At 38.6% G+C, this 25820-nt stretch overlaps 5 protein-coding genes, 2 long non-coding RNA genes and 1 pseudogene across 8 annotated transcripts; 4 read left to right on the top strand and 4 right to left on the bottom strand.

Annotated features, from left to right (window-relative positions):
* Positions 1 to 149: 149 nt before the first annotated feature.
* Positions 150 to 3345, bottom strand: LOC127261108 (probable protein S-acyltransferase 14). Its single transcript, XM_051289344.1, has 7 exons — positions 2784 to 3345; positions 1913 to 2123; positions 1750 to 1841; positions 1509 to 1632; positions 1343 to 1428; positions 1076 to 1141; positions 150 to 735 (listed from the first exon to the last, which is right to left on the bottom strand). Exons 1-7 carry the CDS (start codon positions 2991 to 2993, stop codon positions 610 to 612), a joined length of 915 nt encoding a protein of 304 aa, XP_051145301.1. The 5' UTR covers positions 2994 to 3345; the 3' UTR covers positions 150 to 609.
* A 933-nt stretch (positions 3346 to 4278) lies between these two features.
* On the top strand, positions 4279 to 5864 carry LOC127261042 (vestitone reductase-like). The gene is made up of 4 exons (XM_051289229.1): positions 4279 to 4461; positions 4537 to 5058; positions 5164 to 5359; positions 5469 to 5864. Exons 1-4 carry the CDS (start codon positions 4326 to 4328, stop codon positions 5602 to 5604), a joined length of 990 nt encoding a protein of 329 aa, XP_051145186.1. The 5' UTR covers positions 4279 to 4325; the 3' UTR covers positions 5605 to 5864.
* Positions 5865 to 6368: 504 nt separating this feature from the next.
* Positions 6369 to 8097, top strand: LOC127261445 (uncharacterized). Its single transcript, XR_007840929.1, has 3 exons — positions 6369 to 6538; positions 6924 to 6973; positions 8024 to 8097. It is a non-coding gene; the product is annotated as an uncharacterized LOC127261445 (long non-coding RNA).
* Positions 8098 to 9009: 912 nt separating this feature from the next.
* LOC127246852 (protein transport Sec1a-like) lies at positions 9010 to 13617 on the top strand (annotated as a pseudogene).
* A 421-nt stretch (positions 13618 to 14038) lies between these two features.
* Positions 14039 to 17933, bottom strand: LOC127260700 (transketolase, chloroplastic). The gene is made up of 7 exons (XM_051288616.1): positions 17338 to 17933; positions 16745 to 16835; positions 16555 to 16660; positions 16174 to 16456; positions 15855 to 16003; positions 15622 to 15775; positions 14039 to 15364 (listed from the first exon to the last, which is right to left on the bottom strand). Exons 1-7 carry the CDS (start codon positions 17818 to 17820, stop codon positions 14405 to 14407), a joined length of 2226 nt encoding a protein of 741 aa, XP_051144573.1. The 5' UTR covers positions 17821 to 17933; the 3' UTR covers positions 14039 to 14404.
* Positions 17934 to 18051: 118 nt separating this feature from the next.
* LOC127260773 (DNA repair protein RAD51 homolog 3) lies at positions 18052 to 21628 on the bottom strand. The gene is made up of 9 exons (XM_051288731.1): positions 21105 to 21628; positions 20819 to 20920; positions 20473 to 20595; positions 20342 to 20375; positions 20188 to 20258; positions 19873 to 20099; positions 19648 to 19779; positions 19449 to 19515; positions 18052 to 19292 (listed from the first exon to the last, which is right to left on the bottom strand). The coding sequence occupies exons 1-9, from the start codon at positions 21241 to 21243 to the stop codon at positions 19117 to 19119; spliced, it is 1071 nt and encodes a 356-aa protein (XP_051144688.1). The 5' UTR covers positions 21244 to 21628; the 3' UTR covers positions 18052 to 19116.
* A 1430-nt stretch (positions 21629 to 23058) lies between these two features.
* LOC127263891 (protein NRT1/ PTR FAMILY 7.3-like) lies at positions 23059 to 25433 on the top strand. Of its 2 annotated transcripts, none has more exons than XM_051293218.1 (5): positions 23059 to 23084; positions 23461 to 23581; positions 23665 to 23882; positions 23954 to 24495; positions 24566 to 25433. In XM_051293218.1, the coding sequence occupies exons 1-5, from the start codon at positions 23076 to 23078 to the stop codon at positions 25419 to 25421; spliced, it is 1746 nt and encodes a 581-aa protein (XP_051149175.1). In that variant the 5' UTR covers positions 23059 to 23075; the 3' UTR covers positions 25422 to 25433. The 2 variants fall into 2 exon arrangements, with proteins under 2 accessions (XP_051149175.1, XP_051149234.1); XM_051293277.1 differs by lacking the exon at positions 23059 to 23084 and adding an exon at positions 23284 to 23380.
* Positions 25236 to 25787, bottom strand: LOC127264154 (uncharacterized). Its single transcript, XR_007841637.1, has 3 exons — positions 25667 to 25787; positions 25456 to 25583; positions 25236 to 25348 (listed from the first exon to the last, which is right to left on the bottom strand). It is a non-coding gene; the product is annotated as an uncharacterized LOC127264154 (long non-coding RNA).
* Positions 25788 to 25820: the final 33 nt, after the last annotated feature.

Genomic DNA, 25820 nt, shown 5'->3' with positions numbered 1-25820 from the left:
CAACAAGTTTATTTTCATCATTTTTATACAACTAATAAGCAATTTTCAAAACCCTTCAAATCTTACTAAAGAAAACAATTTCAAAACATATTTACACAAACTTAAAATTCAAAATACAATCAAACAATAAATAAATATCGAAGCAAGTATTTTAAAAACACCATATAAATTAAAAACAATACAAAAACAAAGACAAAACTATTAACAATATAAAGTGTAAAAATTGTCGGAATGCCAAAAAAAAAATTAAAAAAAATTCTACATTTCTAAACAAAGCCTTGCAAGATACAACAATGTTGGGCTGCCTTCTCCTCGCATCATACAGACTCAACAAAACCTATTCCCGGGATCCGAAGATCGGTATGGAGGTTCAATTCTTTTGTATCGACATACAAAAGATAATCATATATATACTAATCAGCTCCAATCCACCGAGTTAGTTGCACGACTCCTAACTACACATCGGTTACTTCAAGAAAGGCAACGTGAATTGCACTTCCTGAATTAACTGCATTCTGTGAGAATAATTCATAGATGACGAGGAACATACGATTTCAAGAGCACCACCAGTGTAAGAAATTAGGTTGGAAGCATGTCTAGATGTCCATCTCAGAATTCTTGGGCATCCAGGTCAGGTTTTGAAGGATATTCAAGACCCTGAAGGGCGGGAATTCGCCTCAAGTCATCTTCGGTATAAGATGGGATAAACCAGTACTTCTTATCTGTCCCAAACACCTATTTTTACAAGATAACATTTGTTGTAAAAAATGCAAGAAATTTATGTCTTTAGTGGAGATCCATTAGACACCCAACACAGAGAACTCCAAATGACGGCAGGAAGAAGATGTCAAAAGATTGGAATCATCCTAAAAATACAACTGAGTCTTCAAAAGCCATTAGGGTTCAATCTTTTTTTTTTTCCGGTCAGGTTTTCATTTAATATACATAAGAAATTAAATTTTCATTTAAAATATAACATCAAACACTTATTTCTATCACATCATACACTATCTCAATTTCAAACTATTCCAAACCCTAAACCCAAATTCAAATATTAAAGAAACAAAGATAATACCTGCTCAAAGTTTCTTTTTCGTCCAAGATCATATCGCCATTTTGGAGTAGTTTTCTTTTCATAAGCCTAGGCAAAAATAAGTAGAAACATCAGTATGACAACCACACATATAGAGCAATTTAGACTTTCATATTTGGGGAAACAAATGCCAAAAGATCAGCATGCAGCATTGTAAGTGATAAGCATTGAACCACGGACATTATCTGAAACTTATAATCTTACCCATCATCAATCTCAAATTATGTGAAAGAAAATAAGCAGTAATACCTCAATGGTTGTGGTATTGCCGGACACCAATGATATGTGCATAATCAAGAATCCCATTACACTCAGAGAAAATGCCAAGTTTAGAACTGCAAAAAGTTAAAAGTATCCTCAGCAGAACAGAGAGAAGAATCGGGATGGGGACAGAGAAGAAAGGGTGTAACAGTACCAAAGGCAAGAAAAGTGGTTGCCAGTGTTCCGGGAGTTCCAGAGATCTCTCCATCACTAAAGAACGCAAGAAACTGAGGAAGCAATGATAAAGCAACGAGAGTAGTCTCTAAAAAGGTGTAGAACTGCGTTGACGAACAGAGCAATGTATGTTGATTGGAATTAGAAACTAATTGCAATTAAAAAATGATCAAACAACATAAGCCAATGAATATAACTATCGTTAAGTGGCAAAATCGCACCAGGAAGAGAAGGAAGTACTTATAATTCAAAGCCCCGACACAATTGACAACCCAAACACAATGATGGTCCATCTTCAGCACACACCTTCCACCTAAGAAAGTAATAACATTACATAACAGTACGTTCACAAATTGAACAATATTCCGAAGAGATGTGACTCACAAACAGAGCAGTGGTGACAACGAGGTGGCTTGAGCTGGTTACACTTGCGACAAAAACGAACTCTATCATTCTCGGGATCACTTGGAAAGTCCAACCCAGTTAACGGGTCATTATCCCCTCTTTCTTCGTCCACTGATGGCCTCCAATTTGGAGGCACACTACCTGGGTCCGTAAATACAACTGAAAAATAACTCCACAATAGCATCACTAACTGCAAAAGCATTAAAGTTTGTTAAATACTCTGTTCCTTTGCATGATAATTCAAAAAACATGGCTAGTCTGCTAACTGTTTTTCAGTTTCTTTCGATGACAAGAACTACATATCACTGTATGATCCCAATTGCTGTAAATAAAGTTTTCATAATTTATCAGCCTGCTTCATCAAAAGAAACAGAAAATTCAGTTTCTAAAGTAACAACCAGTTGAATCAATAGTAATTTTTCAACAATCATCAGTTTTCATATTAAGTTGAAATGCTTCATTTGATCCTCGATCAAGCTTCATAGCTAAAGATATTCTACATCAATGAGTCATTGTCCAGAATAATTTCCCTTCAGATGATTGAAGAATTACAATTTACACCACCCAAGCAAAAATATGACCAAAAACACTACCACCATAATTCCAAAATTTCAAATATTACTCATTGAATCTTAAACCTAGAAACCTAAGAAAATTTCATTTTCCTTTTTTATAAATAAAAAAAAAAACCTAGAAACCTAAGAATCCATGCTGAATTTCCAAGAAATTCTGAACTATCAGCTCCAAATAGGATACGATGCTCAAATTAAAAGGACACAATGAAAAACGTATGATCCTCAATACGCACAAACAAACAGAAGAAATTTCCAGAGAAGTGTAAGGAAATTACCAGAGAATGGAACAAGATCAGAACGACAACAGCGATGAGCGAATCGAGGCCGCCGGCAGCGAGTCCGGGGCCGTAAGTCGTAATCACTACGGCATAATAGGATACGCCAACGACGGCGAGAACCAATAGTATCATGATCGACCCAAGCCCTCGGAGAGCAGTGCAGAACTTGAACACGTTCCACGCCATTACTGCTCCAGATCTATACATAATAATACTATTCGATTATTCAACGCAAAATAATTCAAGACCTCAGAACCGAAATATGCAGAAACGCCGTCGAATCTAGGACTCCACGCCCTTCCCAGCTCAATTGCGGTGGCGCTGTATGATTAGGGTTTTATAAATCCCCCCCGCGGCCTTCGATTACGAGCGTAGCGACGGTGGAATCCATCAGAAAGAGTCACGACGGCGGGGCGAAATTAGTAAAACCGCAGGCCCTCAATTTTTCTATCGTCAATAACATTGAATAATTCCTAGTAAACACCCGGGACTTCGCTCTCGTCAAAAGTGGAACGCTCCACACAGCTTCAAGCTCTGCGCGTTGTACTTCCAAATCAGGGCTTGCAGTTGACTCGAGCCCTTTGCAAACAACGTTATTTGTGTTCGGTAGAAAGCTCACGACAGGCCCACCCATATTTGTCAATCCAAAGAACAATCGGCCCAACTCAGCATCGTCATCAGTGACAGCTAGGGGTGGAAATAGGCCAGGCGGCCTGTCAGGGGCCTATGACCTGGCCTACATCAAGCCTGGCCTGGCCTGTTCTATTTATTAGAAAGGCCAGGTTCAGATTTTTGTTAAAGCCTGTTTATATATACAGAATAGGCTTAGGCTTATGAAAAAGCCTATTTACTAAACAGGCCGGCCTGTTTAATAATAATATTATTATTATATAAAATTATTTTTTATTATTATAAAATAAGAATAGTTTTATATATAATAATGATATATAAAAAAAAAAATTTAATTATAAATTTATTAAAAAAAAACAAAAATAAAAATAATTTTTATCCCAATAAAAAATTTCAAATATGAACAACTACTGCACACATGTTCCTTTTTTTGTTTCTTTTATCATAATTCAAATATTATCCGGGATAAATAATTGTATCTGTTTTATTTTTTATTTATAGTATGAAATTTACAAAAAAAAAAAATAATAATAATAATAAATTATTATGTAGCCTTTTAAACAGGCTCGTAGGCCAGGCCAGGCTTTTAAAAAGGCCAGGCTCAGGCTTTAAAAATATTTTTTTTCAGGCTGGTAGGCCAGGCTCAGACCATATCTTTTTAAGACAGGCCAAGCCTATTTAACCAAAGCCTGGCCTGGCCTGGCCTATTTCCACCCCTACTGACAGCACATCTTCGCAACAACTATGGAAATTGGAAAACCCAAACTCTGCACCAAAGATTATTTCAAAGTGTTCACACAGATAGGACAAAATTAGGGCCCACTCTTTCCACTAAAAACGATGGCTTGTATAAGGAAATGAAGAAAATATAACTGCAACTTGAAGAGTTCAATTTACCACAGAGGAAAAATGGCAGACGATCAAAAGATGGAGAAAGGAAGAGTATGCGTTACAGGGGGAACAGGGTTTGTAGCTTCTTGGCTTATCATGAAGCTTCTTCAACATGGCTATTCTGTCAACGCTACTGTCCGCTCCCATCCTTCAGGTTTGAACTCTTTGGATGCATAATCCAAGAATTGATTTTTCTGAAACTGCAGAAATTTTGTCGATCGAATTTCAGGCAGCAAGAAAGACCCAAGCTTTCTAACAAGCTTACCCGGCGCACAAGACAGACTACAGATTTTCCCAGCAGATCTCAACGATCCAGGAAGCTTCGGACCAGCAATCGAGGGCTGCGTAGGGCTATTCCACGTCGCCCATCCCATGGATGCCGGGGATGAAGAAACAGCCACGAATAAATCTGTGGGGGCATTACTAGGAATTCTCCAAGCGTGTGTCGACTCCAAGACAATCAAGAAAGTGGTGTACACCTCCAGCGCAGTCACCGTGGCCATGAAAGACAGGGGCGGCGATGAAGCTCAGCTGGACGAGGGTTCATGGAGCGAGGTAAATTTCATGAGGAACATGACGGCATTCGGAGTCAGCTACTGTATTTCGAAGACGATGACTGAAAAGGCGGCTCTCGAATTCGCCACCAACCATGGCTTGGATCTTGCCACCGTGATCCCGCCATGGATACACGGACCCTTCATCTGCCCCAATATGCCTTTCTCTGTAAAGAAGATGCTGGGCCTCATCATCGGTGCATCTAATCCTCAATTCTTCCATCTTCAAATACGTCGAAACTTGCAGAATTATTCATACTGTGCCTTATAAAAATTCTGAAGAGATTCATGGTCCTGAACAGGCAATGAACCCTCGGTTAACTATGCAAGAACCAGTGCAATAGTGCACGTGGATGATATCGCCGAGGCTCACATATATCTTTTCGAGCATCGGGAGGCCAACGGGAGGTACATTTGCTCGGCGGTAGAGGCAACAGATAGGGAATTGGTTGAGCTTGTTTCGTCGCGGTATCCCGAGTTTAAATTGGTGAATCCAAAGTGAGTTTCTTGTTGTGTTCCTAAGTTTGATCTAGTCAGGAGAAGTTTGTATATATATATATATATTTACATATATGTTTATGTATATAACAAGTATGTGTTCTTGCAGAATTTTATCTGATCCAGCAGATAACAGTAGGTTTTCATCCAAGAAGCTGTTGGAGACTGGTTTCACGTTTAAACATGGACTTGAGGAAATGTTTGACGATGCTATCCGCTGCTGCAAGAACAAGGGGCTTCTCTGATTAGGCTGCTTATCTTATTACACTATATTTATGTAGCGATTTAAATACGAAAAATAAAGAACCGCGAGCTTTCCCACCGGATGGTTATCTGGAGGGTTGAATGAAGCGTCGAATTGTCAATGTACTATATCCTTTACTGCAATTAAACGACGCCGTTTCTTGCTTGAGTGGGCCCTCCTTCCAGAATCTGGCAAAAACTGACACGATAGACAATTTGACACGAAATAATTAAGTTTTTGGTAAAAATTTCAATTCGATTATGTATGCGGGTTGACATAAACTCGACGCGATAGTAAACTGATCGAGTTAAGGTTGAAGCTCTCAACTCGACGTATAACCCGATTATATTATATTAATATTGATTAATATATTCATTATATATATATATAAAATAATTATAATTTAATAATTTTTTCGTAATTTAAATTAAGAAATTCGACTTAGATCAACACGAGTCCATCGGAACCCGACACGATAATAAACAGGTCAACTCGAACTCGACACGATAATAAACGGGTCGAATTAGGGTTGAGTAATTTAACTCATTTAAAGTATTCAACCCGACACGAATCGACCCATCGCTAACTCTAATTACGTGCATTTGAAATACGAGAAGATTGAGGAGTAGATAAGTAATTACGGAAAGATATGGGTGCATAAGAAAATATGGAAAATGTAGGGGAGGCTAGTGGAATAAAGACAGAGTGAGCCGTTGGAGCAAATTAAGCGTCCCCACAAATGTAACGGCCATTACCCTTTGAAAACGCGCTGCCACTTCCAAATTTCTCCTTATTTCTCTTCGGTTTCAAGGAGGAGAGCAATTGGATTTCCTGAGATCAAGATCGGACCTGCGGCACCGGAAAAATGTCGTTCTCGGATTCGGAAACATCCTCGCATGGGGAATACAAGAATTTCCGCCAGATCAGCCGCGATCGTAAGCCTCGATCATCTCCCAATCATCTTCTCTGCTTGATTCCGTTAGCGTGCATTAGGCTTAAGGACCTAATCTGAATTTCTTATCTAAATTTCCTCTCTTATTTTCTTGAATGTCTTTTTGATAAGTTGGTTTGATACAGCACAAAAAATCAATTTTTGCATATGGTACAATCCATCAAAATTGACTGATTATTACTCTATTAAATTACTTAACATAATGCTAGATAATTGGTGAAGGAAAAACAAAAAAAAAAAACTTGGATTGAATCAGAATATTGCGCAGATGTTTCTGTGCTGGTGAATGCCTGCTTAACATAAATATCACAATATGTAGTACTTGGATTGATCGGTTTTATTTTAATTTTTGATATAATAAAATCAAGGTATATTGCACGAGATGCTCCAAGATTCCAAAGGAGGATCATCATGGAAGGTGCATTTTATTTACTGCATCGTATTTGAAGTAATCTTGCTAGTTGTAATGACTTTATTACACTTCGTAAATATTGTCCTTAGGGTTAATGTGTAATACAAATCTGAGTATTTTACTCTATTATACTTCTTATGTATTCCGTTAGAAGTAGCATTTTGAAATTTGCTTCCTGAAAGAATAACATGTGGAGAACATGTACTGGATTTTAGCAGTAGTAAACCTTGTAAATGCTATTACTACCAATGCTTTCTTAGTTCAAGTTTGATCAATTGTAATAGATGCTCTCAAAATGTGGTGGTTATTTTGAGGTTGTGTGACTAAAAGCTGGATTACAGTCATCTGTCTCTCAGTTTCAGTAAAACCTTCAGTTTCAAGTGAACATTCTAGTGGAAAGATAAAGGAGATATATTCCTCAATCTGAGTGCTCAAAACTTAGGGCAAGCATCTTAAAAAACATAGCTTTCTATTACTTGATTTAATTATAAGAAAAGACTGGTCCATGATGTAATATGTTGTTATCCTCTGGATTAATATCATTAAAACCATGCGTGTCAGTAAATAAGAAGGCACTATATTATATATTTTTAGAGAAGAGATATTTTATAAACAATAAGATCAATACGATGAAAGCTGAACCTATAGAACTATAGAAGACAAGAAAAAAGAAAGTAGGAGCTGAAACTGAGCTAAGAGCAGGAAAGCAGGGGCTCAAATTACGTCCGAACTGATAATTCAACATTTCTTCCTCCCCCACGCTTTGCAGAAAAAAAAAATGAAAATAAAAATAAAACTGTCATCTCATTTATGCAATGAGATAAATGCTAGAAGATGATGGATGAGATTCTGGAGATGAAGTGGCGAAGTTTGTCATTACTCGAGTTTAATTTCCAATGGGGTGCTGCGCTGTGGATCCATCCAAGAGCATTATTAAGCATTATATTATATTTGAATATGAATAGTCATGTTTTGTGATCTTGACACACTATTTGTCTTTGGTCAGCCCGCTTCACTCTGGCACTCGTGAATTCTCAATAATCTGACCTTGTTCAGGTACTCATCATGGACAAAGTTACAGTAAAAGTGTTATCTCACACATGCAAAATGGCAGATATCACTGATCAAGGAGTTTCATGTAAGTGAAAACCTGTAATTACTTTTGCTGTGACCCCAATAGCCTATTTTTCTATTATTTCCTTCTATATCTTTTTCTTATTTATTCTGTTATATACATATATAACAATCAAATTGCTTCTTTTCTTTTTAAATATTTATTGGAATTTCTAGTTTGATACATTATTCTTCTTAGATAACTTACAAATGACCATTTCATATTTATGTTGTTATGATATAGTTTTTGTATGAAATTCTGTAAGTACTATACATACATAGATGATAGAGTTTGTGTTAAACTTGCTAGACAATTAGTTTTATGGAAGTGAGACTTCTCCACTATTTTGAGGTATTTAGATATTTTAGATAGATCATACTTCAAGTATGTTTTCAAATCCCTCATCATTTTAAATTTGCAGTAGAGGATGCAAGCCCTTGATTAGATTTCAGTTTACTGTCACTAAAATGCCGGTGATAGTGTGCACCATTGATTTTCTATGAAATAAGGATTCGGGACATTCATATCGAAATTGTTCAATAAATCACTGCAGGTTTGCATCATTTTTCATGGTTTGTTTTTTTTATTCATTTATTTATTATTGGGCAGTGGTGGAAGAACTTTTCAAAAGAAGAGAACCCATGCCTTCAATGGATGCAATATATTTTATTCAACCAAGCAAGGAAAAGTATTTTCTTCAATCTCTTCTTCCTTGATTTCTTGGCTGTATTTCCATGCGAATATAGAGTAGTCAGAGATTTGCCCTAATGAACATCTTTGTTCTCTTTGCTTGGCTCTCCTAAATAAACTTCTACTTAATGCGCACAGTCTATCCTGCATTTTTTTGGTCTTATTGTCTTGTCAAATAATACACGGGATGCTAATAAATATTCCAATCCTTTTCAGCCTCATCATGTTTCTGTCTGACATGTCTGGAAGAGAACCTCTATACAGGAAGTATGACACAGAATTCATTCCAAAAATTTGTTGTCGCTGCTTTATTTTTGTTGGATCTGTGTAATGCTTCCTTCATTTGGTAATTTTCGGTGCAGGGCATTTGTATATTTCAGTTCACATGTATCGAAAGACCTTCTAGAGCGAATCAAGGGTGATTGTAGTGTTTTACCACGTCTTGGGGCTTTAAGGGAGGTAAAAAATCTCCCCAAATTTTGCAGCATCTAATTCTACTTCCTGAATCTGTATATCTATGTGTGTGTTGACATTTGCTAATTTACGACCTCTGGAAATATGCAGATGAATTTAGAGTACTTCCCCATAGACAGTCAGGTAAACCATAATTTATTTATTTTTTAATTGTATGATATCATGTCCGTTGGACATCCTGGAATGTAAAGATTAATGTATCAATGATAACAGCATGGAAATTTTAATTTCAGGCATTCATCACTGATCATGAGAGCGCACTTGCAGATCTCTTTGGCGACAATGCTGCAAATCCTCGAACCTTCGATGCATGTATAAATGGAATGGCCATGAGAATTGCTACTGTTTTTGCATCATTGAAGGTACCAAAAGAATTATTCTGATCCTTCATTCTCAACCCCATCAAGTTGGCTTCAGGAATATATATATATGTGTGTGTGTGTGTGTGTGTTCTTTTATCTCAATTGGTTGTCTTTGTCACCTGTTTATTCTGTCCAGTATAGATGTATTTTCTAGATTACCTTAATTATCACTTAACTTGGAAGGTGAGATCTTCATCTCTAAATTAGAATTACATGTGCTGGAAGAAACTGACTCCTAATGTAGCATCATTCATTTCGTTTTACTGAGGATGAATTTGCCTACCACTGTAAAGAACAAGAAAACAAATGAGTGATTCTCCAGATTTACTGGATGTAAAAATTAGGAGAGAAGCTTTACCAAAATGTCTCTGTCAGTTAGCCTGTCTAGTTTTATCAACTTTCACAGCCAGTAGTTCAAATAATTTGAATTTCAGGAATCTCCTTTTGTGCGATATAAAGCTTCCAAAGCATCTGATGATGGTATGGAGTCTAGGGCTCGCGACTTGATTCCATCAATGCTAGCTAATGCAGTCTGGAACAACATTTCAAATTATAAATCTACCATTCCAAATTTCCCACAAAATGAAACATGTGAATTACTTATAGTGGACAGATCAATTGATCAGGTGCGTTTTGCTTTCATCAGATTTTACAGTTTTCTCAGAAGATTCATAATTTATAATGGTCTGTTTCGCCCTTTAAAGTTGTGCCAAATTTTTTATTATAGATTGCTCCTGTCATTCATGAATGGACATATGATGCTATGTGTCATGATTTGCTTGAACTGGAAGGAAATAAATATGTGCATGAGGTAAATTCTTTTAACAAAATATATTACCATGATATGTCATGTGAATACCTTATCTTATAAATATAGTTGTCCCAAGGTTCCTAGCAAATCAGGCGGTCCACCTGAAAAGAAGGAAGTACTTTTGGAAGAAACTGATCCTGTGTGGCTTGAACTGCGGCATGCTCACATAGCAGAGGTTTTTCTTCTCTTCATAGACCATTTCCCAGCAGGCAGTTGAATTTCTGTAAGTGATAATCTTTACCAAATGCTTGTATATTTCTTCTTATTATTCTCATTTAAAACTTTCAGGCAAGTGAACGTTTGCATGACAGGATGACAAATTTTGTTTCCAAAAATAAAGCAGCACAATTACATCAAAGGTGGTGTTCATAAATCATAAGTGCAAGTTGATTTATTATGTTATGATGCTCTGTAATATATCCTTGTCACAAAACCAGAATATTCTGCACATGTCATATGAAATCTGATTTCGTTCTTCAACTAGTCTTTATTGCATTCAATATGGCGTCTCGGTAGCAGAAGAGAAACTGTCTCCTGTGAAAGTATTTATTGTGCACAATGAGATAGTCTGATTAAATTCTTAGCCTCTAGAGTACCAACTCTCTTTTAAAAATTGTAGCCATGCTCTCCATTATGGGTTTCCATACTTTCATTATTATCCATATCTCTAAGTTTGTTAAATACTTTATTTCATTTTCAATGATGAAATTTTCCTTTGTTCATAACAATATGAGAACAGTCACTGAACCTAGGGCTCTGGATGCATTTGTTTCAAATGAAGATAAGTAATTTTATCAACTAATGCTGTTTCCTCTGTCAAAGTTTAACCAATTTTGGCTTTTATGCAGAGAAGGCGAGTTGTCAACTAGAGACATGCAGAAACTGGTTCAATCTTTGCCACAGTATAATGAACAGATGGATAAACTTTCCACCCATGTTCAGGTTGACTTTTAATTTGAAAGATCTGCAATTCATTTCATTATTTAGTAAACTAATATGCTGCACTCGTGAGAAGCTTTATAGGTTTCAACATTTTATTTACCTACAATTGATTTTGTATTGTGGTTAGACAATGTTCTATTTTTCTTCAGTTTCATCAAGTGTCACTGGTGAAGACCAAATAAAGATTGTTTAAATTGTCGAATACTTGCATAATGCATTGCCCGTTTTATCTTTGATCAGATTGCTGGGAAAATTAATGAGATTATTATAGACGTTGGTCTTCGGGACCTTGGACAACTGGAGCAGGATCTTGTATTTGGTGATGCAGGAACAAAAGAAGTCATCAGTTACTTGAGAGCCAACCAGGTAATATATTAACTTCTATGTACAGGAATGCTGTAGCACTTTCCTATTGGTTCAGATAGGTTACGGTATTTCCCTACCTTACAGGATACTTCAAATGAGAATAAGTTGCGGCTTTTGATGATTTATGGTCAAGTTTATCCAGAAAAGTTTGAGGGAGATAAAGCCATAAAACTGATGCAGGTTTCCCGACCTCTTTCTTTCTCTACATGTGTGTTGCACATATACAAGCTGATGCATACATAATACCTTTCATTAGTGCATTTGGCATATGAAGACCAACCTTGCTTGCTAAGCATTTATAGTATTTCAAGCATTGTTCATAAGTTATGGATTACAATATTTAGTTTTTGGAATCTGAGAAAATAGATGTTCCAATTAATGCAGCATCAGCTGCAACTTGATTTGATATGGATTTGTCTTATGCTTCTTCAGTTGGCAAAATTAACACGTGCCGACATGAAAACTGTGAAAAATATGAAATTGCTTGAGGCAGCAAATCCTAAAAAGGCTCAAGGTGGCGGTTTCTCACTCAAGTTTGATTCATCAGCTAAGGTAAATAAATATTTCTATCCCAAAACCAGTAACAACTCGGTATCTGAGACCTGAATATCTGTATTTTGCTTATCAGAAAAAGCACGCAGAAAGAGAGGATCGAACTGGAGAAGAGGAGACATGGGCATTATTTCGGTTTTATCCCAAACTAGAGGTTTGGTCTAAACATAAGATGTTTATGTTGCTTGAAAATGAAATGAAATGAAAATTTTATGCAATTTTTTTGGCAGGAGATAATTGAAAAGCTCGGTAAAGGAGGACTGCCGGCAGATGAATATCAATGCAAGAACAGTTCTTCCAATCAAGCAACCAAGGGGAGTAGTGGAGCCTCACAGACTTCATCAGCCAGAGCAGGTGGAACTACTGCTCCACATAATATAAGATCAAGACGAACTGCAAATTGGGCACGATCACGGACTTCTGATGATGGATATTCAAGGTAACCAACCACATAGAGCTCCCGGTTCAAAGGGATCTTTAGCTTTTCGCCACATGGCATTAGTTCTTTCTCTTTAAACTTTCTTCGCAAAATGGTTTTTAAGTTGTCGATTGCATTTTATATTCCTTATGAGAAAATAAATTGAAGTTGCCTCTGTCGGCCCTGATTTCCAGTGACTCTGTCCTGAAGAGTGCAACTACCGATTTTAAGAGGATGGGGCAACGCATTTTTATATTCGTCATTGGTGGAGCAACCCGATCTGAGGTAAGAAAGCTTCCGATTGTATGTTCATTTCCAATACTTTTAGTGCAGATAACTGATTATTCACTGTTTCTGTCCTCAGCTTAGAGTCTGTCATAAACTTACAGCAAAATTAAGGAGGGAAGTAATCCTCGGTACGACTAGCATCGATGATCCACCTCAATATATCACGGTAAGCATTACATTCTTGCCTTCAGCCAACCAATTTTCTCAAGATCTAAAACAACACCTTGATCCAACCAATTGGATAAGAAATGTTATATTATTACACTTCAAGTTTCTACATAGTCATTCTATATGTCCTAATCTCTTCGAAATATTTTCGGGGCTCATGCTAAACTACATTCTCTGGCTCTAATTTTCTACAGAAACTCAAGCTCTTGTCAGAAAAGGAGCTCTCAGTGGAAAACATCAATTTTTGAAGCTGACATTGTTGATCCAGAGATTGCACCATGCAATTCATCCCACATTAAGATGTAAAATTTTACCTTTTCTTTGTTAGAATAGATATCTATATATATTCATTATTCCTGTTTACAGGAATCTGGAATTTCTATGTATGATTTTTGACAATGAGAACAGAAACAACAATCTCTTACCAATACTACTATTCATAGAGAGTGAGTCTTTCTAAATACCAAAAGAAGGTTGTCTTTCTTTAAGATTTCAGTATTTTTTTTATGAGCAATTAGGACATCAAAATAACCAGGGAAGGACATACAGATGAGATATTATTTTACATTATGAAATTATTCTGTTATAAACCCTATCCATGTCTTAGTTAAAAAGGGTTGGGCCGTTGGGGATGGGATGGGGTGGGGGGAAGTAGGTGATAATGTGGATATCCAAACTAAGATAGGTTGACCCCACCCCCTCTAACAACCACACACACCAAATCTCTTTCAACCACCACACAGACAGTCCCACACCCCCCACTATGGGATTTTGGCATAGAAGTCAGGATTATTATTATTATTATTATTATTGTCTCCCACCCAACCAATCACCCAAAACTATTGTCCATTTTTTACAATCATATATATATATACAGACTTAATACTTTCAGGAGCCCCAACTGATTACACAATTCTATAAACAACGTAGGCCTTTGCAACACATCAAAAACACATTGATACAAAATCAAGACAACGTTCCAGTTCCAGTTCGCGTGTAAGCAAATTTCACAATGTATGCATACGGATATAAATATATATATATATATATGTGCATGGATATAAAACTGCTGCTCAATTTCAAGAACCACAATAACAGTAATAAACTGATTAAAATGTCTTGCTTTATTAAGAATTCTCAACCGGGCTATCGAATCGCCACGCCGCGCCACGCTTCCCACATGATTTTATCGATGCCAAATCCACATTACCCTTCGCAGGAGTCATCAAGAAGAGGCTAAGCTGTTGGGAAATTAGGACAGCAGTTCTTTCGCCGCAGCTACAATAGCTTCTGCTGTGAGACCAAACTCCTTGTATATTTTTCCGGCCGGCGCGCTAGCACCAAATCGATCAATCCCAATGGCCTTTCCTTTTGGCCCGACAATCTTCGCCCAGCCAAATGTCGATCCAGCTTCAATGCTGACTCTGGCTGTGTCACTAGTCAGGACGCTTTCTTTGTACTCCGCAGATTGCTCCTCAAAGAGCTCCCAAGAAACCAAGGAGACGACTCTAACTCCCTTGCCTTCTTTTCTAAGTTCATCGGCAGCCTTCACTGCAATCTCCAACTCCGAACCAGTTCCAATCAAGATAACATCTGGCTTCTTACCCGCCGCATTGTCTGATACGATGTAACCTCCCTTTTCCACGCCTTCAATGGAGGTTCCATCAAGTTGGGGCAGTTTTTGTCGGGACAAGGCAAGGATTGAGGGCCTCTTTCGGTTGAGGACAGCCACCTTGTACGCACCGGCTGTCTCATTTCCATCAGCTGGACGGAGCATCAATATGTTGGGCATTGCTCGGAAACTTGCCAAATGTTCAATAGGCTGATGAGTAGGCCCATCTTCTCCAAGCCCGATAGAGTCGTGAGTCATGACATAGATGACTCCAGCTTCACACAAGGCAGAAATCCTAATAGCTGCTCTCATGTAGTCGGTGAAAACAAAGAAGGTTGCACAGTATGGAATGAGACCCGGGCTGTGAAGAGCAATTCCATTGCAGATAGCGCCCATACCATGTTCACGTACGCCAAACCTGACATTACGCTCTTCGGGTGTGCCCTTCTGGAAGTCACCGAACATTTTCAGAAGGGTCATGTTGGAGGATGCCAGATCAGCGCTGCCGCCAAGCAGGCCGGGGAGGACCTTTGCAAGAGCATTGAGATTTTGCTGGGATAGATTTCTGGTGGCATCCCCAGGGCTCTCGGGAGTGTATGTCTGAAACAAGATATCGTTGAAATCAAAATTACAAATTTTCAATTGAAACCAAGGAGATAGAACATATGATTTCACTGGGGACAACAATGAAAACTTCCGCTCATATTTCCATGTTATTAATAAGAATCTCATCGTGAAAAAAGAGTTTTATCCATGTGTTCATGCATGCTTACCACAGATTAATTCGTGCATATAAAAATATTGAGTTAAGAAAAGATAAGAACAATAAAGCTGGCGAAGTGGTAAGCAGTACTTACAGGAAGAGCTTTCTCCCAACCAGCAGGAAATTCACCAGTGATTATAGATTTCAGTTCAGCAGCTTCCTCAGGATACTTCTTCTCGTATTCAGCAAACTTGGCATTCCATTCAGATTCTAAAGCAGCTCCACCAGGAACATGTCGGCTCCAGTGGCTGCCAAGAAAATGTGAAGAAAATAAACAGGTACTCTACACACTAGAAAAATAGTATTCCTTAGAATAAACATCGTTACCTCTTCACATCCTCAGGCACATGGAAAGGCTCATATGGCCATCCAAGGTTCTTTCTGGTGGCCTCAACTTCCTTAGAACCCAATGCACTTCCGTGCACACTGTATGAGTTGGCTTTGTTAGGGGAACCGTAACCAATGGTTGTAGTAACCTGATCGTGAAGAAAGAAAAAGAAAAATAAAATCACCACGTGAATTTACGCTCTACAACAAGCAAATAAATCAAATAAGCATGACACCCAGAATTTTAGAAAGTATATTGGAGTAATTTCTTCCTTGATGTCACTTCCAGGCAACGAAATATGTTAAGAGAACATCTTACCTTTATCAGAGTTGGCTTGTCTTTTACAGCCTTTGCTTCTTTGATGGCAGCCCGAATTTCATCATAGCCAGTATTACCATTTTTCACCCAAATTACATGCCAACCAAGACCCTCAAACCGGGTGTCAACATTCTCAGTAAAAGCAATCTCTGTGTCACCATCAATGGATATGTGATTGTCATCATAGAAAGCAATCAGCTTTCCAAGTCCCCAATGTCCAGCAAGGGAGCAGGCTTCATTTGAAATACCCTCCATTTGACACCCATCACCAAGGATGCAATAACTGTGTATAAACCAATGAAATTCTCAAACCATCAATAAGGGTTTTGATCCTTCCTTGCAACAAATAATATAAAAGAAAAGAGGTTATATGGTTCTTACGTGTAATGGTCAACTATCTCGGAATCAGGCTTGTTGTATCGGGCAGCCAAGTGCTTTTCTGCGAGAGCCAACCCGACAGCATTTGCAATACCTTGGCCGAGTGGACCTACAGAGCAATATAAGGGAATTGCACAATGTAATACAGAAACCGACGAGCAAATGAAGAAACATTTAAAAATTAAACTCTAACCGGTGGTGACTTCAACACCAGGTGTCTCAAAGTTCTCAGGATGTCCTGGTGTTTTGCTTCCCCATTGACGGAAATTCTTCAAATCATCTTCCTGTAAAGTATGTAACTTTAGGCTGAGAAGAACGTGAAAATACTGAGATATCTCAAATGCAATAAATTTGCTATAATGGAAATTAAGCTTTCACAGATCAACAGTAAACAAGAGGTAACATATATATCCAGTTATCCACTAACTAAAACCTTAGTCTGGGATCGAATTGGAGCATTGACAACATAAAACTACGAAAGATATCAGCGCAACACAGCAAGTGAGTTTCATGGGGTTTCGCATTCCAGAAAACAACCAACAGAAATTACAGTTCACCTGAAAAAGTTCAAATCTTTAATAATATTTTCATAATTTGAACAATAAAATGTTTACCAGACAACAGTAAAACATCCCCTAAAATTCAGAGCGACATCCAGAACCAAACCAATGTCCACAATCAACCAAATCAGATACATCTCCTACTAAAATTCCACCAAAAATAAATAAATAAATTATATGCAGACAAATATTACAGAAATTCGAACTTTAAGAAAAAAGTTTCGACCTCGACGGCGTCGTATCCGGCCAGGTGAAGGAGAGCGTACTGCAACATACATCCATGTCCAGCGGAGAGCACAAACCGATCACGATTAAACCAGTAAGGGTTCTTGGGGTTGTACCTCATCACCTCATCGTACAATATGTGGCCCATGGGAGCGCAGCCCATGGGCAAACCAGGGTGTCCCGAATTCGCCTTCTCCACGGCGTCAATTGCCAGGAACCGGATTGTATTGATGGACTTCTCCACAAGCTCAACATTAGTTGTTTTCTCTAAGGTTTCTACGGCGGCAGAGGCCCGGACAGGAGTGCGAGGTACAGAGGGAGTACGGCGGCGGGAAACCGACGCCGAGGAGGTAGATTTGAGACCAGAGAAGGAAGGGAATAGAAGACTGGAGGAGGGAGAGAGCTGCTGGGCGGAGGCATGGCGAGGGAGGTTGGAGCGAGAGAGGATGGCCTGGGAGAGAGTGAGGGAAGAAGTGGAAGCCATGGCTCTGCCCTCTGCAGCTGTTCTGTGTTTCTGGGGAAAAACTGAATGAAATGGCTAAGGAAAGGATAAAAGAAGGAAAAATATGAGGTGTGTGTGCGCTTTTAAATATTTTGGGTTATCAAAATTCGAAGTTGCAAACAGAACAAAAGTGTCAAAATCTCTCTGTAGGATAATCTTATGAAGAAGAAAAGAGTCATCAAATAACAGCCCTAGCTTTATACTCGAATTAAATAAAGCATCTATTTACGGACAAGAATATGCTCATCCAGTTACACATCGTGTTAAGATCACAGAAAAGACTTCTACTCTTAATATGTTAAATTTTCTAAGTTACTTTTTCACCTCTGATGCTGTTCATACTCGATATTTATGTCTACTTTTCTGGGTTTGGTAGAGGTAATTTGAGGGATCTGGTGGGGGTTGGTTGTTTGGTGAGCTTTAGAGACAAGTACATAAACATAACCCTTGGGCTTACAATGAAGACACCTTTTGCTAGCTATTGAACCAATGCTAGAGGTAGGTGAATTTTTTCTTCTGACCCCGTTGGATTTTGGGCCCCACTTCTATCTGCAATTCTACGTTTCCCAACAGCGGTAGGTAAAATTCCTATATGTAACCACGAGGATGGAACGCATGTAATGATTCTTTTTCTACTGTTTTTTAAGTCCAGTCAAAAACCCACTTTGTTTAAACCAAAAAGTTGGGTTTTGTTGTTAGTGTATTCCAGAGCAACAGACACAAAGAGGCTGTAAAAACTAGGAAATGATGTAAACACCACTCAGCGTTAGGTAGGTACGTCACTTACCGTAGAATGATCCTATAGATTGACAAGAATTCTTTCTTGAACGATTTGTCATCGATACTATTTAGAAGATCAGCCATCATGAAACTATTGACTCTAAAAAAGTGCAATTTTATAACAAGCCCTTTTAACTCACCACATTTCTGGTTATAACAAAGCATGAATTTAAGTTTACATATTCATCATGTAAAGGGAAGATACGTATTCTTATCATCAAAGTCACAATAGATAACAACAAGAAAGGAAACGAGGTATTCATTCTCTTTTTCAATAAAAAAATATCTTCTATAGTGAAGCGTAAGCATACTTCACATCATTGGATTTCAACATTAAAGTAAGATAAAGAGGATATTATAGCGAAGAACCCTTAGCACAAAACAATTGATCAAAATGTCTTTATGCTAATAAAGATTGGAATAACCAGTAAAATACAAGCTGTTTCTTAATTACCTTAATCCAAGAGAAAGGGCCTCTGCTGTTCTTTACCTGGAAAACTACATCAACTTCACTCTTTTGCAGTTTGGAGTAGAATTTCGAATACCTTTGGCTGTCACAGAATATGAGGCAGATGCTGATCGTAGTGAGGGTGACTTGTCAATATATGCATACCTCTCATTGCCATTCCAGTACAATATGATCCGATTTGTAGAAGCATGCGACCAACTGTCACCTGTTCAGCACAGTGCTCAAGTTAGAAAGAATGCTTATTCCAGCAAAATCACAAAGGCACGAAATACATATAACTTGGGGAATATGAACTAAACATGGGGATAACTGCATAAAGATAAATACAGGATAAGAACACTTTCATGGGGAAGATACTTACCAAGAGCAAGAGTTAAATGAAATGATCCTTCATTGTACTTTGTGGTTACTTGATTCAATAAAACAACCTGCAGAAGTGTTTGCATGAACTGTGGGTTAACACACAATCATGACGAAAAAAACTTAAGACATTTGTTGATGCCTAATGTGGTGGAAGTCAATGTGCTACACGTGGACAAGAAATGTGGATATACACGTACTGCCAAATTAAATTTCTTTGCAAGTTTCATCAGTTTTAAGGCCATTTCACCAAGTAGTCGAGTCCTAGTAACCATGTTCTCAAAGTCTTGACGGAAGTGGAAAGTAATGCTGTCAATAACCACAAGCTTAACCTGATAAACAAGACAAGAAAATGAAATGGATCATGGAGCCTTAACCAAAATTACTGAAGGTTGCTTAATCACCATACAATTAGCTATACTCACATCATTATGCTCTGAAACAAACTTCTCCAAGTAATTTATAACAGCGATTTGTTCAGTGTAAGTGCATATTCGGAAGTAGAATATACTGTCAAGAAAATCCCTTGACTGTTTGTTTACTTGAAATGCTTCTGAATCTCTCCGCAATATGTTATTATATTCTAGCATGTCAACAGCACATGCATCTGCAATTTGTAAAACACGTTCCACCATAAAACTGCCTTCCGTATCTGAAAAATAAAATGATACAAACTAAGCTTTCACAAGAAGACAGCAAAATAATAATATGCAAAATCGCTTGCTCTCACCTAACCATACCTATATAAATTGCCTTTCCTCCGAGGCCACCATAATCGGATGGGATTTGGACATTCACAGCCAGTTGAATCCTATTCACCACTATGTATTAGTTAAGAAAAATACAGTAAATTGTTAGCATGAACACATATAACACACTGGATGTGCTTCTCACCCAAGTTGAGTTTTGCCAATGCCCGGCACTCCACCTAATATAATGACAATCACAACTCCAGTGAGAATACATGGAAACTGATACTAATCCTACTTCAGCTACATAATTTATTGGTGCAAAATACGACTAACCGATCTCAGTAACTTCTTTACAGTGAATTCCTCCACCTAGGATTTCATCTAAATTAGAGGAAGATGTGGTGATGCATACAGAAGATTGCTCCTCATTCAGCATATCCCATGCTGTCTGTGCTCCTAAATAGTTTAAATTGTCAAAAACTTCCATCCAAAACATCTTCAACTTCAAAACAACAAGACTGAAGACTGAACACAAATTACGCAACAAATCAACGAGGAGTGACAAAATACTGAAGCAGGCAACATCCATCAAAGCTACACAGTTTCATCAGCCAACGGTTACTGCTAGAAGCCTAGAACACAACATCATCGCCTGAAAAAACTTGAAACTAAATGTTACCATTCATAATCGCAGGATTTCCGTTCTCAATTTTGTCTAATCCAGCCCTTCGCGATGCAACCCTCAAGATCCCCACCGCCTCATCCTCCGAAATCTTCAAATCTAGTCAACATATATACTATAGAGCCCTCAACTAAATCATCAAAAAACCAAAAAGCTACCAGACATTTACTTCCGATAAATATGCACCAATAAGCCACAGAACTGACCAAAAAGCAAACCAACAATAGAAAATTTCTAAAAAACGAAGGTTACGTACACCACCGGCGCGCGGATAGGGTTTTACCTCGAGCTAAAGTGGAAGGAGAAACATAGGTGACAGACGCAACCGACGTATACCCTGCCGATATCAACTTTCCTCTCTGCGAGGGAGATATTGGTAGAGACGAAACCTCCATTCTCGCATCCACGGAGCGTGCCGCCATTCATTTCAGAAGCTTTGCGCGCCAATATCAGCGATAAATGGGCAAGGACTAAGTTGCAATATTAAGGAATAAAGTGGCTTTCATTTACATTTACAAATACTACAATTTAGTCCCCAAGGTTTCGACAATTCCATCACACAGCCACCTTCGTCTTCACATGCTCTTCAATACTCTGCAATTCCAAGTCTCTCTTCACATAAGCTCTTCCGACAATGTAATAATACTCAATCAAATCAAACCTATCTTCTTTACCAGGCAATGCCGTCGCAGTAATGATAATCAGAAACATAAACAAATCCAATTGCATAAAAAAATGGAATGAAATTCACCAAAAATGCCACGCCAATGGCTATCATAGTTTCCACTATCGTCAAAACCAGAAATTGCAATCCATCCCAGACAGAAATCACGCATGCCAACACTCCATCAAACACGCCAACACAAATTTAATTATAAGTACACAAAGCAGCTCGGCTATGAGTTTCACCATGGCTGCCTGCGAGCCTGTCATCATGTATGCATTCAAAGACCCCAACTTTTTCGTTCACTGAATCATAGACAAGCCCCACAAAACTTCCTGTCGTCAATTCACAGCACAATTCTGGCCCACCAAATAATTGCAGGGAAAAACCCCCAGGATAGTCCATTCAGTTGCAATTCTTGATATTAAATCGATGTGATTAGAATTAGTCATTAATTTGGGTTTGAATTCGATAAGAAAATTATACTACATTTATATACAATTCACTTCTGCCACACGTCCCGTGATGTTATCGTTTTCATAAAAAATCGTTCTTGATCGATATAACATAACTCTGTTCTTGTCCCAAGATAAGAAAGAAAATGCAAGATCTTTGACGACCGATTCATTTAAATTTTACAACTTTACAAAGATTTGGTCTTTGGCATGTCTGGTAAGGAGGAAAGGATGATCATGGCACCCCACTAAAAATGATTGAGGGTTTTGCACTCTGTTAAGTGTCGAAACAGCAGAAGTAAAGCATGTTCCTTTATGTCTGTCTCTGTTTTTTTAATTCCCAGGGAAATAAAATATTATTTCAGATTCTTTTCTAGGCCTGTGTCTTGACAAATTATGAGCAATCACTGCATCCCTTAAGTGTGTTTGGTTGAAGGTTGGGGAAGTTTGGTACTCCCTGAGTCACTGTAGGAGTCTAACAGAATCCTCGGACCGTAGCCTAGGTTTGGTTTATGATTAGTAGGATTTGTTCGTGTCAATTATTTCGGCTATAGGACCCTAGATATCCAAACAACCTGTTGGGATACCTGGTATTTAGACATTTGTTGCTATTTTACAGCGTGGGGGCAACCCCATTTTGGTTCAGTCACCTAGGTTTGATTTAATTTGTTATAAATACTCACATTATGCTCGTATTCTGAAATTCATTATTTTTCTTCTAGACATAGCCAACATGTGATTATTCTTTTTATTATCTTTCTTGCATATGTTGCAACAAAACTATCTACCAAACACACTGTTCTCCACATTGTTCAGACAAATGAAAAGGCTAAGCGACACAAAATCGATTGATGTCGTCGGAAAGTAGTCAACCACACTAATGAGTGCCAAATATCCATTTCTTGGATTACTTCAACTTGTAATTTTATCATTTTTTTTTTTTTTTCTGATATGAAACGTGATTCTAGAAGAAGTGCCCTCAAGAGGTTGATGACATATCAAGAACTTGCTTCATGATTCTTTTACTACTCTATTCTGTCCAATCCAATCTCTTATAGTCTCTTGAAAACGTGCTTAAGAAAAAAAGGGAGCAAGATTTCAGTGGACCATATGTGCCCATAGTGCTGATTTAATAATGCAGCAGGTGATCATAAAAAGCAAATTTTTGGCTTTCTTCTATGTTTTAATGATTGGCGCTTTGGGAAAGTTTTTATCTGATCACTCTCTACCTTTGTTTTGTTTTTTGTTTTGTTTATGACAGCCTTGTCATTATTGATTTTTTTTTTTGTTTTGATCTTTTTCCACTTGTTTACTTTCTAGCTTTTATTGGATCGACACAAACAAATGCCAGAAGCTTAAATAACTGTTCAATATAGTCATAGCTGCCCTGTTTCTTCTATATAGAAATAGAACTGCTTTTTCTTTGGCTAAGAAACCATGGTAAGCTTTTAACTGTATATTCTTAGATGCTTAGAGTTTCTGAGGGCATGGCTTTAGCAGAGACTAACTTATACTTGCAGGAAATAGGAAATGGATTCTGCGATTCCCGCGCGAAAGAAGGTTCTATCGATGACGACGGGTATGTGAAACCGGAGAACAGAGAAAAAACGGGTGGATGGAGAGCAGGATCCTTGCTGCTCGGTACTTATTCAATTTAGCTTATGATATTTATCGTAGAAAAGCTGTATGAATCTTTTGTTTCATTTGATCTGTTTGTTTTTCAGTAAGCGAAGGACTAGCTGCGCTTGCATTTACGGGAGTAGAAGTGAATATGGTTCTTTTCGCCAAATTAGTACTGAGGCAATCGAATGCAGAAGCAGCGAGCACGTTTAGTACATGGATGGGAACTCTCAACATCTGCACTTTGTTCGGTGCTTTTCTAAGCGACTCGTACTTAGGACGACACATGACTTGTGTTGTTTTCCAAGTTGTTCTAATCATTGTAAGTTCCGAGTTTTTTCAGTTTAACTAGTAAATTCCGAGTTATGAATTTTGTGTCGCGGCGCATTGCAGGGATTGGTGCTTTTGTCTCTGTCGACTCAAGAATTCATGCTCGAACCGAAAGGGTGTGGAAAAAATGGCGTCCTCTGCAACCAACCTTCACCGGCTAAAACTGCAAGTTTCTACATATCAGTGTACTTGTTGGCACTTGGAAGCGGGGCGATAGAGCCGGCTCTGGCTGCATTGGGTGCTGATCAGTTCGACGAGGATGATTCTGAAGAGAATAAATCGAAAACAACATTTTTCAGCTATTACTATGTGGCCCTCAACGTCGGATCGTTGATTGCAGAAACGGTGTTGGTTTACATCGAAAATTTAGGAAAATGGGTGCTGGCTTTCTGGATATCGACGTTCTGCGGATTCTTGGCTTTAGTATCTCTGCTGGTCGGGACTTCTAGGTATCGGCACACTCGACCCTGTGGCAATCCGATTTCAAGATTCTCTCAGGTGATCGTTGCTTGTGTTAGAAAAGTAAAGCTTGACGTGCCATCGCGTGGCGAAGGGCTGTATGAAGATGGATGCACTCGACGAATATTACATACTGATGATTTCAAGTAAGCCTTTTTCGATCTTCAATGTAATGAGTTTTGCATTGGCATGTGATGAAATCTTTCCTGGGAACAGATGTTTGGACAGGGCAGCCGTGGTGACGCCGTCGGAGAGGATCTTGTTGTCGAGGAAAGGACAGACTCCGAATCCGTGGAACTTGTGCACGGTGACGCAGGTCGAAGAAGTAAAATGTGTCCTGAGGTTGCTTCCCATATGGTGCTGCTCGATCGTGGCGTCGATTGTATTCGTGCAGGTCCTTTCGCTCTTTGTCGAGCAGGGATCAGTGATGGACACGAAGATATCGAATTTCCACATCCCCCCGGCGAGCATGACCGCCTTTGACATTATCAGCACGTCTACTTTCATCATCTGCTACGAGAAGGTCATCGTCCCGTTGTACGTTAAGCTGATGAAGAGGTCGCTGAGGACACCAACCGAGCTACAGAGGATGGGGATCGGGATGGTGATATCGATTCTCGCCATGATCGTAGCCGGCCTGGTCGAGCAAGGTCGACTGAAGTATGCTAATGGCAGGGAAACAAGCTCTCTCAGCATATTCTGGCAGATCCCGCAGTATGTGCTCGTGGGAGTCTCCGAAGCGTTCATCTACGTCGCGCAATGGGAGTTCTTCGCGTCGCAGATCCCCGAGGGGCTAAAAAGTTTCGGGCTTGGTTTATCCATGTCATCTTCGGCTTTGGGGAGTTATCTTTGCAGCATAATAGTGACTCTTGTTATGAAGGTGACATCGAAGCACGGTAAGCCCGGATGGATATCGCCAAATTTGAACGAAGGGCATATGGATCGGTTTTTCTTCTTATCGGCGGCGTTGATTGCTTTAGATCTCGCGCTGTTCATCACCTGCGCGAATCGGTTTAAATGTATGCAGCAAGAGAAGCGCGGCGGCGTAAAAGAAGCTCCCGCCGTGCCTTGACCGGCCGGGACGTCGAGGAGGAGGATTACCTTACCTTGGATGTAGCTTCAGGGGTTAGGACATGCAAACATGAAGTGTACAAGGGTGAAAGTGTAGTCTGAAATGTTGAGGTTGCAAAGATTTTTGTGAATGAAACCAAACTTCAACTGTTGTCCTGAAAACCTTTACAAACCAATGATACCTAAAGTTGTGATAACAAGTATGACAAACTCAGAACCATGTACGTGTAATAATAAAAATCAAACCTTGATTGTGTTCGGCCAGGCTGCAAAAGCTCTGTGTCAATGGCGGATTCCCGGAAGCTAGGAGAACGATTGTGTAGATAATTCGAGCGTAATTAATCAAATTGAATGGAACATTCTAAAGAAATCTCAACTTCCAAGTGGGAGAGGAATCAAT

The sequence above is a fragment of the Andrographis paniculata genome, unplaced genomic scaffold, assembly GCF_009805555.1.
Source record: "Andrographis paniculata isolate CXL003 unplaced genomic scaffold, ASM980555v1 Contig10END, whole genome shotgun sequence".
In the NCBI taxonomy this organism is placed as follows: domain Eukaryota; kingdom Viridiplantae; phylum Streptophyta; class Magnoliopsida; order Lamiales; family Acanthaceae; genus Andrographis; species Andrographis paniculata.
This window is presented reverse-complemented; position numbering and strand designations above follow the sequence as displayed.

What these genes read in the sequence shown, in the direction of transcription:
- LOC127261108 (XM_051289344.1), bottom strand. Translation starts at nt 2,993, where the DNA reads ATGTATAGATCTGGAGCAGTAATGGCGTGGAACGTGTTCAAGTTCTGC. An exon ending in AGTACTTCCTTCTCTTCCTG is followed by an intron (nt 1,633 to 1,749) that starts GTGCGATTTTGC and finishes TCGTCAACGCAG; the next exon opens with TTCTACACCTTTTTAGAGAC. An exon ending in GCAATACCACAACCATTGAG is followed by an intron (nt 1,142 to 1,342) that starts GTATTACTGCTT and finishes ATTTTTGCCTAG; the next exon opens with GCTTATGAAAAGAAAACTAC.
- LOC127261042 (XM_051289229.1), top strand. Translation starts at nt 4,326, where the DNA reads ATGGCAGACGATCAAAAGATGGAGAAAGGAAGAGTATGCGTTACAGGG. An exon ending in GATGCTGGGCCTCATCATCG is followed by an intron (nt 5,059 to 5,163) that starts GTGCATCTAATC and finishes GGTCCTGAACAG; the next exon opens with GCAATGAACCCTCGGTTAAC. An exon ending in TTTAAATTGGTGAATCCAAA is followed by an intron (nt 5,360 to 5,468) that starts GTGAGTTTCTTG and finishes GTGTTCTTGCAG; the next exon opens with AATTTTATCTGATCCAGCAG.
- LOC127260700 (XM_051288616.1), bottom strand. Translation starts at nt 17,820, where the DNA reads ATGGCTTCCACTTCTTCCCTCACTCTCTCCCAGGCCATCCTCTCTCGC. An exon ending in CCGGATACGACGCCGTCGAG is followed by an intron (nt 16,836 to 17,337) that starts GTCGAAACTTTT and finishes CATACTTTACAG; the next exon opens with GAAGATGATTTGAAGAATTT. An exon ending in GAGATAGTTGACCATTACAC is followed by an intron (nt 16,457 to 16,554) that starts GTAAGAACCATA and finishes GTTTATACACAG; the next exon opens with TTATTGCATCCTTGGTGATG.
- LOC127260773 (XM_051288731.1), bottom strand. Translation starts at nt 21,243, where the DNA reads ATGGCGGCACGCTCCGTGGATGCGAGAATGGAGGTTTCGTCTCTACCA. An exon ending in TCCTTCCACTTTAGCTCGAG is followed by an intron (nt 20,921 to 21,104) that starts GTAAAACCCTAT and finishes TATGTTGACTAG; the next exon opens with ATTTGAAGATTTCGGAGGAT. An exon ending in TAAAGAAGTTACTGAGATCG is followed by an intron (nt 20,376 to 20,472) that starts GTTAGTCGTATT and finishes TCATTATATTAG; the next exon opens with GTGGAGTGCCGGGCATTGGC.
- LOC127263891 (XM_051293218.1), top strand. An exon ending in AGCAGGATCCTTGCTGCTCG is followed by an intron (nt 23,582 to 23,664) that starts GTACTTATTCAA and finishes TTTGTTTTTCAG; the next exon opens with TAAGCGAAGGACTAGCTGCG. An exon ending in TTACATACTGATGATTTCAA is followed by an intron (nt 24,496 to 24,565) that starts GTAAGCCTTTTT and finishes TCCTGGGAACAG; the next exon opens with ATGTTTGGACAGGGCAGCCG.